Genomic DNA, 20,147 nt, shown 5'->3' with positions numbered 1-20,147 from the left:
CCCCTATTGCTACATAATGGATCTCTTGTGCCGTGTGTTACAGGATGCCATAGCCGGCCCTCAGGGACCAAAGGGCGACAAAGGTGACGCTGGAGCCGCAGGAGCACAGGGACCGCCGGGACTCAAAGGTGAGGAGCGAGTAGCGCGTAGCTAGCAGGCACTGCAGTCGCATACCTAGGACGTTGCCGACGTGTTATTTACTGTCTGCTGAAGGCATTCATTTATTTACTATATTGAGGCACATCATTCCAGAGTCGGCTTACTGCTGCTGATATCGACTTAGAGATGGTTGCTGGTACCGGCAGTGGTGACAGTTTTGTGGCAGTTACCAGATACAGGTCTTGATGGGACACACAGTCTAGCACGTTATGTCATTTTCTTTGTCGGCCGCAGTTGACAGAATGCTTAGCAAAGTGGTTACAACTAGCATGGTAGAAATATAATTTGATTACCAATCAAAAATAAGGAAAGAGTATTAGAATACAGAGACTCAGAAGTCCAGAAGTAATAATGAAGGGAAAGCTATGTCCAAATACCTTATTAGACTGGAACCGAGTTACGTTATCGAAAACTGCTGATATTTCGGCAGCAGCACTCCCCGACATTTTCAAGCCAAAACTGCAACAAGTAAGTGCTGTGCAAGCGAATTTTGAACCTAGGTTTTCGCAGAGACTTAGTAAAGATAACACACACACACACACACACACACACTCATACACACACACACACACTGTACACACTAGTGCCGTACAGTGTGTGTGTTAGTGTGTGTATGTGTGTGTGTGTGTGTGTGTGTCTGCGTCTGTGTGTGTGTGTGTGTGTGTGTGTGTGTGTTTGTGTTCGTTCGTTGTCTTTACCGAGTTTCTGTGAAATCCTAGGTTTAAAATTCGCTTGCACAGCGCTTACTTGCTGCAGTTAGCCCTGAAAATGGCAGAGTATGCTCCTGTCGAAATAACAGCGGTTCTCAATAACGTCACCCGGCTGGGTTCCAGTAAGTTATTTTAACATTGTGCACCCCTCACAAGGGGTAACTTACATGAACGCAGCACAGTGTGTGTATGAAGGCTCTTCCCTTTTTAGCTGAAAGAGAAATGTACACAAACACTTGCACTTTCAATTGTTGATTACTGCAATGTTACCCTGCGACGTCGTTTACAGGACAACTAAGGGCGGTTTGTACCCGTGATGAATAAATGCGGAAGTGGTGAATTTTCACTCTTTTATGATATTTAAATGTCCAGTGCACTCCTTAATCGGTTATGTACAGAAAAGAATAGCAATTTCCGAACTCACACCGTATCCATTACCAACTTATCAACGTACAGAGTCTCCTATCTTTCACATCAGCCTTAACAACCTTGTGCGATCATTACAGCAGAAAGATTCGTTAACACCAGAGAAAAGTTCTTTCCGTCCCACTCCGTCTCTACCCACCATCTCCGTATCATTCTCACTAACAAAACCTGAACTGTAATTATCTCCATTACTATACCAAATAAAAGAACAGTATATCCAGCTTCGAAAATCGGTTAATGGTATATCTGTAGTTGCAGGGGCAACAGTCTGGATAACTGACTGATCTGGCCTTGTAACACTAACCAAAACGGCCTTGCTGTGCTGGTACTGCGAACGGAAGAAAAAAAGGAGAACCTACAGCCGTAATTTTTACCGAGGGAATGCAGCTTTACTGTATGGTTAAATGATGATGGCGTCCTCTTGGGTAAAATATTCCGGATGTAAAATAGTCCCCCATTCGGATCTCCGGGCGGGGACTACTCAAAAGGATGTTGTTACCAGGAGAAAGAAAACTGTCATTCTACGGATCGGAGCGTGGAATGTCAGATCCCTTAATCGGGCAGGTAGATTAGAAAATTTAAAAAGGGAAATGGATAGGTTCAAGTGACATATAGTGGGACTTAGTGAAGTTCGGTGCCAGGAGGAACAAGACTTCTGGTCGGGTGAATACAGGGTTATAAATACAAATAAAAATAGGGGTAATGCAGGAGTAGGTTTAATAATGAATAGCAAAATAGGTATGAAGGTAAGCTACTACAAACAGCATAGTGAATGCATTATTATGGCGAAGATAGATACGAAGCCCACGCCTACCACAGTAGTACAAGATTATATGACAACTAGCTCCGCAGATGACGAAGAGATTGATGAAATGTATGATGAGATAAAACAAATTATTCAGATAGTGAAGGAAGACGAAAATTTGCTAGTCATGGGTGACAGGAATTCGATAGTAGGAAAAGGGAGAGAAGGAAACGTCGTAGGTGAATATGGTAGTATACATGGAAGAGGCCTGGAGATACTGGAAGGTTTCAGATAAATTATATAATGGTAAGACAGAGGTTTAGGAACCAAGTTTTACATTGTAAACATTTCCAGGGGCAGATGTGGACTCTGACCACAATCTATTGGTTATGAACTGTAGATTAAAACTGAAGAAACTGCAAAAAGGTTAGAATTTAAGGAGATGGGACCTGGATAAACTGAAAAAAACCAGGTGTTATAGAGAGCTTCAGGGAGAGCATTAGGGGACGATTGACAAGAATAGGGGAAAGAAATACAGTAGAAGAAGAATGGGTAGCTTTGAGAGACGAAATAGTGAAAGTAGCTCAAGATCAAATAGGTAAAAAGACGAGGGCTAATAGAAATCCTTGGGTAACAGAAGAGATATTGAATTTAATTGATGAAAGGAGAAAATATAAAAATATAGTAAATGAAGCAGGGAAAAACGAATACAAACGTCTCAAAAATGATATCGACAGGAAGTGCAAAATGGCGAATCAGGGATGGCTAGAGGACAAATGTAAGGATGTAGAGGCTTATCTTACTAGGGGTAAGATAGATACTGTTGTTGTTGTGGTCTTCAGTCCTGAGACTGGTTTGATGCAGCTCTCCATGCTACTCTATCCTGTGCAAGCTTCTTCATCTCCCAGTACTTACTGCAACCTACATCCTTCTGAATCTGCTTAGTGTATTCATCTCTTGGTCTCCCTCTACGATGTTTACCCTCCACGCTGCCCTCCAATGCTAAATTTGTGATTCCCTGATGCCTCAAAACATGTCATACAAACCGATCTCTTCTTCCAGTCAAGTTGTGCCACAAACTTCTCTTCTCCTCAATCCTATTCAATACCTCCTCATTAGTTACGTGATCTACCCACCTTAACTTCAGCATTCTTCTGTAGCACCACATTTCGAAAGCTTCTATTCTCTTCTTGTCCAAACTAGTTATCGTCCATGTTTCACTTCCATACGTGGCTACACTCCATACAAATACTTTCAGAAACGACTTCCTGACACTTAAACCTATACTCGATGTTAACAAATTTCTCTTCTTCAGAAACGATTTCCTTGCCATTGCCAGTCTACATTTTATATCCTCTCTACTTCGACCATCATCAGTTATTTTACTCCCTAAATAGCAAAACTTTACTACTTTAAGTGTCTCATTTCCTAATCTAATTCCCTCAGCATCACCCGATTTAATTTGATTACATTCCATTATCCTCGTTTTACTTTTGTTGATGTTCATCTTATATCCTCCTTTTAAGACACTGTCCATTCCGTTCAACAGCTCTTCCAAGTCCTTTGCTGTCTCTGACAGAATTACAATGTCATCAGCGAACCTGAAAGTTTTTACTTCTTCTCCATGAATTTTAATACCTAGTCCGAACTTTTCTTTTGTTTGCTTTACTGCTTGCTCAATATACAGATTGAATAACATCGGGGAGAGGCTACAATCCTGTCTCACTCCTTTCCCAACCACTGCTTCCCTTTCATGCCCCTCGACTCTTATAACTGCCATCTGGTTTCTGTACAAATTGTAAATAGCCTTTCGCTCCCTGTATTTTACCCCTGCCACATTTAGAATTTGAAAGAGAGTATTCCAGTCAACATTGTCAAAAGCTTTCTGTGAGTCTACAAATGCTATAAACGTAGGTTTTCCTTTTCTTAATCTTTCTTCTAAGATAAGTCGTAAGGTTAGTATTGCCTCACGTGTTCCAACATTTCTACGGAATCCAAACTGATCTTCCCCGAGGTCCGCTTCTACCAGTTTTTCCATTCGTCTGTAAAGAATTCGCGTTAGTATTTTGCAGCTGTGACTTATTAAACTGATAGTTCGGTAATTTTCACATCTGTCAACACCTGCTTTCTTTGGGATTGGAATTATTATATTCTTCTTGAAGTCTGTGGGTATTTCGCCTGTCTCATACATCTTGCTCACCAGATGGTAGAGTTTTGTCATGACTGGCTCTCCCAAGGCCATCAGTAGTTCTAATGGAATGTTGTGTACTCCCGGGGCCTTGTTTCGACTCAGGTCTTTCAGTGCTCTGTCAAACTCTTCACGCAGTATCTTATCTCCCATTTCGTCTTCATCTACATCCTCTTCCATTTCCATAATATTGTCCTCAAGTACATTGCCCTTGAATAGACCCTCTATATACTCCTTCTACCTTTCTGCCTTCCCTTCTTTGCTTAGAACTGGGTTGCCATCTGAGCTCTTGATATTCATACAAGTGGTTCTCTTCTCTCCAAAGGTCTCTTTAATTTTCCTGTAGGCAGTATCTATCTTACCCCTAGTGAGACAAGCCTCTACATCCTTACATTTGTCCTCTAGCCATCCCTGCTTAGCCATTTTGCACTTCCTGTCGATATCATTTTTGAGACGTTTGTATTCCTTTTTGCCTGCTTCATTTACTGCATTTTTATATTTTCTCCTTTCATCGACTAAATTCAATATTTCTTCTGTTACCCAAGGATTTCTATTAGCCCTCGTCTTTTTACCTACTTGATCGTCTGCTGCCTTCACTACTCCATCCCTCAGAGCTACCCATTCTTCTTCTACTGTATTTCTTTCCCCCATTCCTGTCAATTGTTCCCTTATGCTCTCCCTGAAACTCTCTACAATCTCTGGTACTTTCAGTTTATCCAGGTCCCATCTCCTTAAATTCCCACCTTTTTGCAGTTTCTTCAGTTTCAACCTGCAGTTCATAACCAATAGATTGTGGTCAGAATCCACATCTGCCCCTAAATCTCTGTCTTACCATTATATAATCTATCTGATACCTTTTTGTTCCTCCTGCCACCGAACTTCACTAATTCCCACTAGATCTAACTTTAACCTATCCATTTCCCTTTTTAAATTTTCTCTCCTACCTGCCCGATTAAGGGATCTGACATTCCACGCTCCGATCCGTAGAACGCCAGTTTTCTTTCTCCTGATAACGACGTCCTCCTGAGTAGTCCCCGCCCGGATATCCGAATGGGGGACTATTTTACTTCCGGAATATTTTACCCAAGAGGACGCCATCATCATTTAATCATACAGTAAAGCTGCATGTCCTCGGGAAAAAATACGGCTGTAGTTTCCCCTTGCTTTCAGCCGTTCGCAGTACCACAACAGCAAGGCCGTTTTGGTTATTGTTACAGGGCCAGATCAGTCAATCGTCCAGACTGTTGCCCCTGCAACTACTGAAAAGGCTGCTGCCCCTCTTCAGGAACCACATGTTTGTCCGGCCTCTCAACAGATACCGCTCCGTTGTGGTTGCACCTACGGTACGGCCATCTGTATCGCTGAGGCACGCAAGCCTCCCCACCAACGGCAAGGTCCATGGTTCATGGGGGGAGATACTGCCTACAGGAAAATTAGAGAGACCTTTGGAGAAAAGAGAACCACTTGGATGAATAACTTGCATGAATATCAAGAGCTAAGATGGAAACCCAGTTCTAAGCAAAGAACGGAAAACAGAAAGGTGGAAGGAATATATAGGGGGTCTATACAAGGGCGATGTTCTTAAGGACACTATGATAGAACTGGAATAGATTGTAGATGAAGTTGAGGAGTTTGACAGAGCACTGAAAGACCGAAGTCGAAACAAGGCCCCGGAGACAGTTCCATTAGAACTACTGACAGCCTTGGGAGAGCCAGTCCTGACAAAACTCTACCATCTGGTGAGAAAGATGTATGAGACAAGCGAAATACCCTCAGGCTGCAAGAAGAACATAATAATTCCAGTCCCAAAGAAAGCAGGTGTTGGAAGATGTGAAAATTACCGAACTATCAGTTTAATTAGTCACGGCTGCAAAATACTAACATGAATTCCTTACAGACGAATAGGAAAACTGGTAGAAGCCGACCTCGGATAAAATCACTTTGGGTTCCGTAGAAATGTTGGAACACGTGAGGCAATACTGACTGTACGACTTATCTTAGGGAAAAGATTAAGGAAAGGCAAACCTACGTTTCTAGCATTTGTAGACTTAGCGAAAGCTTTCGACAATGTTGACTGGAATGCTCTCTTTCAAATTCTGAAGGTGGCAGGGGTAAAATACAGGGAGCGAAAGGTTATTTACAATTTGTACAGAAACCAGATGGCAGTTATAAGAGTCGAGGGACATGAAAGGGAAGCAGTGGTTAGGAAGGGAGTGAGACAGGGTTGTAGCCTATCACCGATGTTATTCAATCTGTATATTGAGCAAGAAATAAAGGAAACAAAAGTTCGGAGTAGGTATTAAAATCCATGGAGAAGAAATAAAAACTTTGAGGTTCGCCGATGACATTGTAATTCTGCCAGAGACAGCAAAGGACTTGGAAGAGCAGTTGAACGGAATGGACAGTGACTTGAAAGGAGGATATAAGATGAACATCTACAAAAGCAAAACGAGGATAATGGAATGTAGTCGAATTAAATCGGGTGATGCTGGGGGAATTAGATTAGGTAATGAGGAGCAAATGTGTATTGCTATTTGGGGAGCAAAATAACTGATGATGGTCGATGTAGAGAGGATATAAAATGTAGACTGGCAATGGCAAGGAAAGCATTTCTGAAGAAGAGAAATTTGTTAACATCGAGTATAGATTTAAGTGTCAGCAAGTCGTTTCTGAAATTATTTGTATGGAGTGTAGCCATGTATGGAAGTGAAACATGGACGGTAAATAGTTTGGACAAGAAGAGAATAGAAGCTTTCGAAATGTGGTGCTACAGAAGAATGCTGAAGATTAGATGGGAAGATTACATAACTAATGAGGAGGTATTGAATAGAATTGGAGAGAAGAGAAATTTGTGGCACAACTTGACTAGAAGAAGGAATCGGTTGATAGGGCATATTCTGAGGCATCAAGGGATCACCAATTTAGTATTTGTGGGCAGTGTGGAGGGGAAAAATCGTAGAGGGAGTCCAAGAGATGAATACACTAAACAGATTCAGAAGGATGTAGGTAGCAGTAGGTACTGGGAGATGAAGAAGCTTGCACAGGATAGAGTAGCATGGAGATCTGCATCAAACCAGTCTCTGGACTGAAGACCACAACAACAACAACAACAACTAACGCTCTTTCCCTCCTACCCCATCACCACAAACCCAGGAAACTGTCTACCCTACGGTGCGTCATTACAGTCTACGATGCCAGTGATTTGTGTTATCGGTAACAGTACAATATTTTTGTTAGTAGCTAGTTTCGTATTGGAAAAACATATAAATATATGCTGGCTATAGATTGAAAGTAATAACATCTGCAGAAGAAAATAAAAACAGTAGCTGAGCAGCATTTTGACACTCCTACAAGGAAAACCACAAACTATTCTCAATTGGCGGTAGAGTCAAGAAGAACGGAAAGAAATGAGGAAGACTGAATGTTTAAACAGAGGACTGATGCAAAATTGCCAAAGCTAGAAGTGACGTACTAAAATAGATTCAAAGACACCGTGAAAATAGCATCGGAATTAATACGAAAATGATACATATACATGCTGGTAAGCTATCGCTACAATAGAACTTCAGACTTTAAAGGTGGCGGTGCAGGTTTATTAAGCGCCATGTACTTAGCATGCGAACCAAAACCAAAATATCACAGAAAATGCCACAAGAATATGAAGAGGAAATCAGCATCGATCGAAAACCATTGTGGAGCTAAGCCAAACAGCGAATATGGACGAAACTCCTCTGACATTTGATGTGCCGAGATGCTAAAACTGTAACTTTAAAAACAAGTGGAAATGAAAAAATACAGTAAGCTGACGGTATTAAATTTAATCCAATTATCATTTTGAAAAGCAATGAATGCCAAAACTTTCCAAAATACCGCCAGGTGGCGTTGCTAACGTACGGAGACGAGACTGGTATGAAATTATGGATTAACAGAGTGTGGGAGAGAAGAAAATGTGCTTCATTGAAGCTAAATCAAGTTGGTAGTCATTTGAAAAGTTCTGTGAAAAAGAAAATGAGACAGGGAAATACAGATTGCTGTTATTCCGGGTGGACTCACTTCACAATTGCAACCTCTTGATGTCTCGATAAATAAACCATTTAAAGTGTATATGAGAGAGGAATGGAACAAATGGATGGTAGATGAAACCCATCAACGCTTTAAAACGACTTACAATGAAACAATTGTGTCAGTGGATAAAACACTTGTAGACTGAGAGAAGGCATTATTGTTAAATCTTTCAAGATGTGCGGCAAAAGTACCGCTCTCGATAGCACTGAATAGCATCTTATATATGAAGGGGACAACGATGACAACGACGAAGAAGAAGAAGAAGAAGAATCAGATGAAGATTTTCAGGGATTTTAAAAGAAAGATTGGTTTTATACATTTTCTTTTATCCTGGCTTTGAATTCTAGTAATAAAAGTGGTAAAAACGTGACTTTAAAAAATTATTTAAAACTTAAGGTGCGTCTCATAGTTCGTAGGGTCTTCTAGTCCGTAAGCTACGGTACTAATTCTAACGTAAGATACAACAAACAAGTTTGTCTGTGTTGACTACTGTGATACATGTGAGGTATTGATTTTCTTTCCGATTGTAGCCCTGAAATGTTGGCAAACTGAAATGGTCTCGGAATTTGTGCGGCTCCGTTGCGAATACTATAGGTTACTGGAGTTAACGATGCAGCACATCAAGCATTAGGAGCCATTAACAGCTATATTACGGCTGGCGAGCTGGCTATAATGGGAGACTGCCCAGAAAGGTCACGCGCTGCCATCGGTGTTAATTGCACGCTGCTTCCCAGACACCGCTGAACGTGGATCGCCACCCACTCAGCTCGTTACGGAACAACATTGACGTAATACCCAGCTTTGCCAGCTTTCATCGTCAGCCGTATAGAACAAGTCCTGTCAGTTTAGATCGAAGCTACAGTAAGAACCGAAGCTTTGTTTTACGTACTATAACGATAGGCTCAGAAAGGATTTAAGCGACTGAAATATATATTGACGCCGGTCGCATGGAGCCTCTATTCTGGAAATGAAAATATAGATCCCGACCATATGTGGTCCGGCAGTTGCGAATAGCCATAGACTGAATCTGCGTCCGTGTTTCTGAAGTGTCAGTAATGGGATATATTGTACGGTACTTACGATCCGTCATTGCCAATCTTTCCGGAATCATTCAAACCATCGAAACAAGTTTTGGAAATATGTGCCCGACTTCACCGAAAGGGTGAAGGGCATTGCGGAACTGTAGTCCGTAGTGTTTTTAGATTGTGTACTTACTGTGCTCCAGCTGCTTATTTTTATTTCAGTGGAAAAATTACTTTCACAGCAGTGAAGATTTTACAAAATTTGACACTTTCTATTTGACAAAGTTGTAATATTGTATGCCATTAACTTTTTTATTGTGAGTTCCGAAATTTTTTTGTATTAATATATTAGTGAAAATAAAGATTAAGAAGAGAAGATAATTTACATCGTTCCTATTTTAATACTCAAACATATATCTCAGTTGTCCAGTTAATTTCAGCTGGAAGTTCGCTCCTAATATAGTAACTAGGTTTTGCTAGTAAATAAAGGAAATCTTTAATCTGCATGTAGTTCCTTCTTGTGTAGCAGACACGTCACTGCGTGTAATTTACTTCTACTGCCAGTACTTTTTGAAGTTCAAAGATGAAAAGGTTTTCAGAAATTACTGCAACCAGTCGCCTTTTATGTAGATGTATTTTATTTAACCATGACCGGTTTCGAGCTGCCTAGCAACTCATCATCAGATGGTATATACATTTAGTGCTTTTTTGTACCCATTGTGTGGGTGGTTGAGTATCTGTGGAGATAAATCTTTCTGCAGGTATATATATCTCTTTTAGGACGTATTTTTGAAACCATTATGTCTTGTTTTTCACAATTTCACAAGTTAAAACTTTCACTAGATGTATATTACTTTTATGAGGCACTGTTGGAAACATATATCTTGTTTTTCGTAAACATCGCTGAACACACTTAGCCACAGATACGCCTGTATTCGTATCTGTGGCTAAGTGTGTTCAGCGATGTTTACGAAAAACAAGATATATGTTTCCAACAGTGCCTCATAAAAGTAATATACATCTAGTGAAAGTTTTAACTTGTGAAATTGTGAAAAACAAGACATAATGGTTTCAAAAATACGTCCTAAAAGAGATATATATACCTGCAGAAAGATTTATCTCCACAGATACTCAACCACCCACACAATGGGTACAAAAAAGCACTAAATGTATATACCATCTGATGATGAGTTGCTAGGCAGCTCGAAACCGGTCATGGTTAAATAAAATACATCTACATAAAAGGCGACTGGTTGCAGTAATTTCTGAAAACCTTTTCACACCACAGTCGCAGTGCTCCACATCCACAATGGATAAAAGTTCAAAGATGAACTCAAAAGAATTTTCTCCTCCTTCGTGGCTTAAGCAGACGGCCAGCGATTCCGCAATCTCTGAAATTGTGTACACCACACTAATTATTTCTGCTCTTGCGTGATGAATTAGGTCGAATCCAACAACCTTTCTGAACAACAGAATAATGACACCCGACAATGAAAGTTAATGTCATTCGAAATAAGTTCTTTCTGCATTGCTGCATTGATACACGCATCCGGAAGTCTGAAATCGTAATACTGTACATTTGTCCTGTCGAAGTCGATTGGATAACCTCAATTGCTTAGACAATCGGGACTTAAGGAAAACGGGAAGGACCAGGTATACAAATCAACTGGTTATTATTTCATGCAAATAAAAATTTACAGATATGTTAAAATTTAACTGAAAATCAAAAACATAAATACACTATTGGCCATCAAAATTGCTACACCAAGAAGAATGCAGATGATAAACGGGTACTCATTGGACAGATATATTATACTAGAACTGACATGTGATTACATTTTCACGCAATTTGGGTGCATAGATCCTGAGAAATCACTACCCAGAACAACCACCTCTGACTAATAACGGCCTTGATACGCCTGGGCATTGAGTCAAACGGATGGCGTGTACAGGTACAGCTGCACATGCGGCTTCAACACTATACCACAGTTCATTAAGAGTAGTGACTGGCGTATTGTGACGAGCCAGTTGCTCGGCCACCATTGACCAGACGTTTTCAATCGGTGAGAGATCTGGAGAATGTGCTGGCCTGGGCTGCAGTCAACATTTTCTGTATCCAGAAAGGCCCGCACAGGACCTGCAACATGCGGTCGTGCTTTATCCTACTGAAATGTAGGGTTCCACAGGGTTCAAATGAAGGGTAAAGCGACGGGTCGTAACACATCTGAAATGTAACGACCACGATTAAAAGTGCCGTCAATGCGAACAAGAGGTGACCGAGACGTGTGACCAATGGCACCCCATACCATCACGCCGGGTGATACGCCGGTATGTCGATGACGAATACACACTTCCAATGTCCGGTCACCGCGATGTCGCCAAACACGGATGCGACCATCATGATGCTGTAAACAGAACCTGGATTCATCCGAAAAAATGACGTTTTGCCATTCGTGTACCCAGGTTCGTCGTTGAGTACACTATCACAGGCGCTCCTGTCTGTGATGCGGCGTCAAGGGTAACCGCAGTCATGATCTCCGAGCTGATAGTCCATGCTGCTGGAAACGTCGTCGAACTGATTGTGCAGCTGGTTGTTGTCTTGCAAACGTCCACATCTGTTGACTCAGGGATCGAGACGTGGCTGCACGATACGTTACAGCCATGCGGGTAAGATGCCTTTCCTCTCGAGTGCTAGTGATACGAGGCCGTTGGGATCAAGCACGGCGTTCCGTATTACCCTCCTGAACACACCGATTCCATATTCTGCTAACGGTCATTGGATCTCAACGCGAGCAGCGGTGTAGCGATACGATAAACCGCAATCGCGATAGGCTACAATGCGACCTTTATGAAAGTCGGAAACGTGATGGTACGCATTTATCCTCATTATACGAGGCGTCACAACAACGTTTCTCCAGGCAACGCCGGTCAACTGCTGTTTGTGTATGAGAAATCAGTTGGAAACTTTCGTCATGTCAGCACGTTGTACGTGTCGCCACCGGTGCCAACGTTGTGCGAATGTTCTGAAAAGCTAATCATTTGCATATCACAGCATCGTCTTCCTGTCGGTTGAATTTCACGTCTGTAGCACGTCACCTTCGTGGTGCAGCAATTTTAATGGCCAGTAGTGTACTACAATTTACGGCCAGATTTTGAGAAGTACAACATGCATTTAATAATAATAATAACAAGAAAAGGAACCAGCTACATATAAATTCAGCCGAGATTTGCAATTTAAATGTTAAGGCCACAGTTTGAAGAAATATGACTACGAGGCCACTCCTTTCAGACCACTGTAGTCAAGCCTGCCCGGCTAACGCGCTGTTTCCCAGGCAGGTAGGCGTGCCGGCTTCCGGCGGGTTAGTGTCGAGGTCTGGTGTGCCGTCCAGCCTGTGGATGTTTTCTGAGGCGATTTTCCATCTGCCTAGGCGAATGCGGGCTGCTTCCCCTTATTCCGCCTCAGTTATACTTTGTCGGCGATTGCTGCGCAAACACCGTTTTACGTACGCATACAGCACAATTATTCTACCGCGCACACATCTGGGGTTACAACTGTCAGGTCTGAGACGTTCTCGGAGGGTTCCACTGGGGGCCGAACCGCACAGTAACCCTGGGTTCGGTGTGGGGCGGCAGTGGGGTGTTGTGGGGCTGTGAACCACTAAGAGCTTCTGCGGGACGGAGGCTCTCCGCGGGTTTCCAGGTCCCCGGTTTAATACATACATATATACATTCGTACTTACTGCAGTCAAACCAAGCCACTCTTAATACTCATATAAGGTGTCGGCGCTGCATGGACTTAAGAGGTGCCTTCAGATGGTAATTTATAAACAAACAGTCGGGTGGCGGATCCGGCAGATCTGTCCAGGCTGAAGCAGACGAACCAGGCTACCAGCAACGTGAAGCCGCAGTCCATGCGAGCCGATGAATTGCGGTGTCACTAATCAACGGTCGGATGGCCATAAAGTTGCCCCTTTGCACAGCCGGAGGCCCGCAGCAGCTGGCGGGCGCGAGGGGGCAGAGCCCACCAATCAACCGGCACTCCTCACACACCACCAACTGCATTCCCACCCAGAGGTACACCACACCGCCAGTGCGAGGCATGTCATCGACAGTTTTTGTCTCTCTGTATCTCCCCTATGTCCGAACAACGTCGCTTTGGTTCACTCCGAGACTGCTGGACACTTCCCTTGTTGAGAGTCCTTCCTGGCACAAAGTAACGCTGCGGACGCAATCGAACCGTGGTATTGACGGTACAGGCATGGTTGAACTACAGATAACACGAGCCGTTTGCCTCCTTTCTCGTGGACTGACTGGAACTGATCGGCTATCGGACCCCTTCCGTCTAATAGGCGCTGCTCATGCGTGGTTGTTTACATTTTTGGGCGGGTTTAGTGACATCTCTGAACAGTCTGTGATACAGTATACAAAGCCAAGGTTCGGGGAGTGATGTGTGTATCTTGTTGATATAGTAGTAGCCTATATTTTCAGCAGTGTAATATTACTACTGACTACTGAAAGTCACTTCCTTCACTCATTTTACAACGAACAAAAGATTAACAAAAGTTTTCCCTGAGACTTTTAGGTCTCATCTTTATCTGCGATAATGAAGGAAGCAGAAGACAGGAATTAAAATTCTTGCCACGGCCTGCTGTATGATGACCGTCGTGCTGCAGTGGTGTAATGACTACCATTTCTGCCTAGTTAGCCAGAAGACCTGGGTTAGAGTCCCGGCGGTGTCACAAATTTTAATTCCTTTCTTCTGCTTCCATCATTAACAAAAGTTATTGTTAACAGTCGAAAAGCAGAGGTTGCATCTTGCAGCGTGCGCCCTGAGGTAACAGCGGTCAGGTCACGACCCAGCACGCCAGGATGTGGCGGCACATGTTCGCTCCGCATAAAAAATGAAAATAAGAATTGAATGTACTGAGACTTACAGCATATTAAAATAGAAGATATATTAAGTTCACGCCACACTGAACTGCAGAACGATCAAAACGTTTCCGTCTAAGAGCGCACCGCTGGGTCTCAGCTGCGGGTATACAAGCACTATGTAGGCAAGCGAGTGGTATGGCGCTCGCGTCTTCAAGACGTGCGTGTTGTAAATGCGGGGGTGTCAATCATGGCGGTGTTGTTACCAAATGCATCAAAACACGACCAGCTAATTGTTATTATTTTCTTGGCTGCCGAGAGTCAAAGACCGCTAAACAACCATCGCCGAATGAAGACTGTCTGTCTATGGGGCAGCACGTCCGTCAAAAACCATTTGCGACAAGGGGTGGTGCTGATTCATGGTGAGGCAAGTCCGCATATCGCAAATGTCGTAACGACGAATTTACGCAGACTAAAGTGGGAGACATTCAAGCAACCGCCCTATAGTTCCGATTTCTCGCCCTGCAATTATCTCTCGCGTTCCGACCCTTAAAAAAGACCCTGAAGGTGTGACAGTTCCTGTCGGACGACTTTGTGCTACGGGCAGCTACAGATTTCTTCACGCAGCAGGACGCGGTGTGTTACCAAACGGTTATCATCAACATGGTGTGTTGGTGGAATGATTGCCTCAGGGCTCAGGGCGGATTCGCTTAATTGGCATATCGGTTTTGCACTAAACAGCCTTCGAACTTTTTGATCGCTCCTTGTGATACAATTTGTCTGTACTTTTGACTGCACAAGCGTGATTGATACGAGCCCCATTACAGTACGCGCTACGCTGTTGCAGGCGAGCCTGGAAGAGATGGATCGCCTGGAAGTCCTGGACCGCCTGGAAGCCCCGGTTCTCCTGGAACAGTGGACCCAGAGGCACTCAAGGTAAGCGCTTGCTGCTGCTGCTGTTATCTCCACCAATCACTCTGCGGCTACAACTGTCGCTCCCAAATCTACACATGTTTTCTCAAAATGCATGACAAACTGTTTTTTTGCCACAGACTGTCAGTTCCCACAGAAAAAATTTGATAAAACAATTAGTTTTACCTAGTTTTCTGGTTTCTAAATCTTCGTCACTTGAACTGACTGAAAGTCATGATGAACCGTTTACAGAATATTTATACATACCACCAAAAACCGTCTCTAAAGTTATTTATTGTCTGGTGAACCTCTAAGCTTAAAATGGTATAAACCACATGCGCATTATTCCACACCATATCATTTTAAGCTTTAAAGTCTGCCAGATGATGACAAAATAGTCGAACTATAGCAACAAAATAGAGTCCCTTAGTGGCTTTTTGGTGTTGTATGTGATAATGACTTTTAGCAGACCATAGGAGCTCAACCTAACGAAAATAATGTAGATTATTTTTCCCAGTCTTTTACTGGGCAACGTGCTCGTACTTCATACAAACACAAATAAAAGCTTGAAGGATGAATCGTATTTTAGAGTTCTAAAAATACTTTGAAGCGTTCTTGCGCTGACGGTTTAAACTGAAACACATGGTAATACAATAAAAGTGGCAGATTAATTCAGTTAACTTTCCGTTTGTAGTCTTAGGAGATGATTAATCTTGGTGTACAATGTGTGCTTCTTAATACATTTACAATGCTTTCACTTGCCAATATTTCAGCCACTCAGTGGAAGCTATAGGTAGGATAGAACGTTAAGTAATGTTTCCTTTTCAGTTATAATCGTATAAATGATTTTCAAGAGATATGTAAGTAATATTTTTCTTGCTTAACATATGAACAAAATGTAGTACAGAGGTATTTCGTTAAGAAATGAAACACACATGAATGTACTCATCCCTGGCTTCCATTAAGTTTCGCGTTTCGTAACTTTTCGCTTACGGCCGAACAACTTTTTTTTTTTTTTTTTTTTTTTTTTTTTAATTTCATATAGGACTAGTGTCACTGTAAATAGTCTGTGAACTGTCGCACATAGTAGACGGGTTCCTGGTATCATCGTGTCTACGACTCGTAGTGGCATGTGTGTACGCTCTGTTACATTTCTCGAAGACTTACCTTTAGAACAGCTGCTTAATAAAATTATACCTTTCGTGTAATAATTTAGCATTCATTTAAAAATTTACGAGATTTAATTATGTGATTCAAGTTGTCGTATGGTATTTCAGTATGAAATGAGACATGAAATGCTTGAAATAAAACATACGAGTGTAACGCACATGTTTGGAATAGGTGAGCTAGAAAACATACTAACTGTTCTTCCATTGGGATGTCTGCTTATTAAGATATGTACATGGAAACTCTAGTGGATTAGAAGCTATATTAAGAAAAAACTGCTTCTGTGTTATACTTTTTCTTGAAGAATTTGTGATGTAATAGCTTTTAAAACTGATTTTTTCTTCCTCGTAATGTCTGAGGTAGAGCCGAAACTACTTGGTCTCTGAACAACATTGGTGTTCAAAGTTAAAGCAAAAAAAGGAAATTTTTCAAGGTTGCGTTTGTTTTTCCCCAAAACAGTATAAAAAGGTGATAGCAAAGTAGAAGCAATGTAAAGAATACAGAACGTGAACAACATGCATAATAGTAGACGAAAATATTCTTCGTTTTTCCAAACTTAACTGATTATCTTAACACACATTCCAACAGCAGGTTAATGTGCTCAATGTGAGATGTGACCATCAATGGCAACAATATAGGCCTGACAACGACGGAACGTGCTGTGGATACAGTCATCAATATCGAGGCAATAAGACCCATTGTTCCTGCGGAGTTGCACGCAAGTCTTGGAGAGTGGTTGGTGAATGCTGATGTGATGCAACCCGTGTCCCTAATGCTTACCAGACATGCTCTATGTGATTCAAATCGGGAGAGCGAGCAGTCCACGCCATGCGAGCAGTATCTTCCGTCTCCCAGAAAACGTCAACCATTCGTCCTCCACCAGGTCGAGTATTATCGTCCATCAGTACGAAGTCTGGGCACACAGAACCTACCAAGAACCGTACGTGCTGTACCTCGTCACGATACCTGACAGCAGTTAAGCCTATCCCATTCACCCGTACAATTTCATGAAGAAATGTTCGAGTGAGTAACATAATCACTACCCACACCATTAGCGATGCTCCTCAATATCGGTTCTCGAAATCGTGTTCCATATTCCCTTCAGATTCGAATGCATCAAGAAGCACTGTCTAGAACAAATCGGGACTCAACTCTGGAAAGAACATTAGCCCACTCTTTGACTGTCCAGGTTGTAAGACGTCGTGGTCTCCTGACCTTCATTGCTTACATATTCCGCCCTCTCAATCATATTCCGCACACGAAGACGCTTCATTCGAACCCGAACACGATAAGATAAAGTAAATGTTGTATGAATTCATGTAAACGATATGAAAATAACTTATAATTCGCCAATGCGCACCGAGATTGAAATACTCGAGGCTGGCGTACACACATACATTCCAGACACGGCGGTCACAGAAGCTTTTAGTTCGGGAGAGGCAAACACCTCACGCCAGGGTGCCGGTCACTTCAGAGGTTTTCACAGGGAGCTATCTATGTCGGCCTGTGGCCGCCCGTGAAGCGGACAGCGTTCGCCCGAGGGAAAGGAGGAATGACCCCGTGTGTGGCTTAAAAGCAAATTCCGCTACATTGTGTGGGAGCGGCCAGCCTACGCATTATTTACACATAGCACGCAGTTTCAGAGATTTTCACTGGGAGACAGCAAACGCCAAACGCCAATGCTACGGTTTTCCGGATTGGTCGCCTTAAACGAAACGTCATTCTCCCGTTTTAGAAGAGCAATGCTGATTGGCAGACGATATTTCTGACGCCTTGAGCTGAAGGAGTAATGGAAGAGACCGAAAGATATACCCCTCCACGTCTGGCGTGGAGAGGCGCCATTCCGCTGTCGCTCTTGGAGCGAGGAACAAACCTCTCCTCAGTACTTCACTGGGAGACCACCTCTGTCGAGAGCGAATCCTAGCGCGACTCTATATTGAGTCCTTGCGATTAAGCGTTGTTCACTGTGTTGGCCGACACACTTATTGTGTGGTGTGAAAGGACAGAGTTGTAGTTAAACACCTGCGAGCGAATTTTTGAGTGGCATCGCGGTGGACTGGTTATCTGACCGGTGTACCACGCCAATAGTTAGGAATGCTTGACTTCATCAAGGTGTAGGGAGAGTTTGATTGGCGAAGGTCAATCCAGATAGAACGAGATTTAGCTTATTTGTCAGCTGCGAGCAGCGCAGACAGCAGTCATCGCGGCTTACAGTATTGTGCGCTACAGCTATTGCGAGCCCCATATTTCCTCCACAACAGTACACTTCACTGCATTTCACACGCGACAGCCTCGACCGTACCTAGCAACATTCTAAAGGATTATTATTCAAGTTGAGTAGGTGCAGCTCTCAGCCATTCTGCCAAGTCAATAACAATATTAAACTTTGTATAGAAATTTCATTTGCGAATCCTACCCTTGAGAGGTAACTTCACATTCCGAAAAGAACCAGGATATAACTTGTTCAATTCATAATTAAAAGTGCCAGTGTGATTTCTCAGAATTTTTGCAAAATAAATAATAATTTTTATTAGTTTCATGTTTTTCATACACTAACTAGCACTACTCTAGTACCCAAGTATCCCACTAGTTAGGTAAGAAATTTTGTGAATTTTGTGTCATTTTCTTACAGCGGAAGACTCCAGAAGATATTTATTGCTCAAAGTTTTTCAGGCATTTCTCTTTAGAACGTTAGGAGCGTCTGTCTCATTTCTGTAGTAGTGTGTGTGTGTGTGTGGGGGGGGGGGGTTGGAAATTGCATCTTGCAGGAGCCACAGGGTGGAGGGTACATCTCAGATTAATCTGTTGCGCAGAATGATCAACCCCACGCTCACAGAAGGTGGCATGTTGACGACTCCACTCTACACGTTCCCTTTTGCGAACACACACACACAGCAGGTCTCCGAGAGTGAAGGCCACTATGTTGAAGCCTTCCGTGCACCGCCTGCCTCGATATAACGCGGCCAGTGGATGGTGCGAGGACAGATGCCGGTTGCTGCGCTGCACTGAGTGGTAATGTCACCCACTTACAGCCAAATAACGGTCCTCTCTCTCTGATGTCACACGTGGTCCGCCCTGCTCCGGTCTTCTGATACAGTTTCGGTCTCTGAAAACTGTCTCCACATCCGACGTGTTTCTCCGTTTTTACAGAACGACTAGGTTCAGCCATTGGGCCACATGAGTTAGCGACTTTCCTGCTTCCATCCTTCCTATTAAATTCCACCGCAGAGAGTGTGGTAGGCGTCGTCTCTAGGCCATACTGCACTCTCTGTGACTGCGTCCACACAGAAATTGTGGAGGTGGGACTACCCGGCAAACACTATTCCATTTGATGGGTATCTCCTGATGTCATAGTTGGCGTGGTTGTCCGTTGACTAGAATGTCATTTTCCGAGCAGAACAGGATAGTACGGACATCTGTTGGAAGGTTTGTATGATTATATCGTGAATTAAGCACAGGGCAGAGAAATAGCGGCTTATTTCTTTAATTTTGAACACCAGTGCATTATGATTTTCTCAACTGCATTTCACAATAAAAAAAGTTACTGTCTCACAAGCAATGGGAACACGTGAAGAAACGCAGACGTCTAGTTTCGACGATAATATGGGAATATGTGCAAGATCAGTTCAATAAACATCACATAATCTTCATTACTTCTTGTTTCAAGTACGCAGTAATTTACTTGTACGTTTAGTACTTCAAACCAGGCTTCGTTACGTCATTTGATGAACTGCGCCTTCGGAATGATTACCATGTTGTTCTTTGTTACAGGATGAAGTGTGTTAATTGAAATGAAAAATGTATATGAATTACTGCATCATTGCGTGTTAAACATATTATCTGCATCACCATTTTCTGGATTAAATTACAATTTCTATTCACAC

The 20,147-nt window shown here is 42.6% G+C and overlaps 1 protein-coding gene across 1 annotated transcript in view; it reads left to right on the top strand.

Moving 5' to 3' along the window:
* The window catches only part of LOC126251399 (collagen alpha-1(III) chain-like), a 409,906-nt gene that overhangs the window by 297,729 nt on the left and 92,030 nt on the right, over nt 1-20,147 (top strand). Inside the window, exons 7-8 of the mRNA XM_049951802.1 lie at nt 44-128; nt 15,032-15,120. Of these exons, the coding sequence (XP_049807759.1) occupies nt 44-128; nt 15,032-15,120 (174 nt within the window). The remainder of the gene's footprint in view (nt 1-43; nt 129-15,031; nt 15,121-20,147) is intronic.

The sequence above is a fragment of the Schistocerca nitens genome, chromosome 4 (assembly GCF_023898315.1).
Source record: "Schistocerca nitens isolate TAMUIC-IGC-003100 chromosome 4, iqSchNite1.1, whole genome shotgun sequence".
NCBI classification, from domain to species: domain Eukaryota; kingdom Metazoa; phylum Arthropoda; class Insecta; order Orthoptera; family Acrididae; genus Schistocerca; species Schistocerca nitens.
This window is presented reverse-complemented; position numbering and strand designations above follow the sequence as displayed.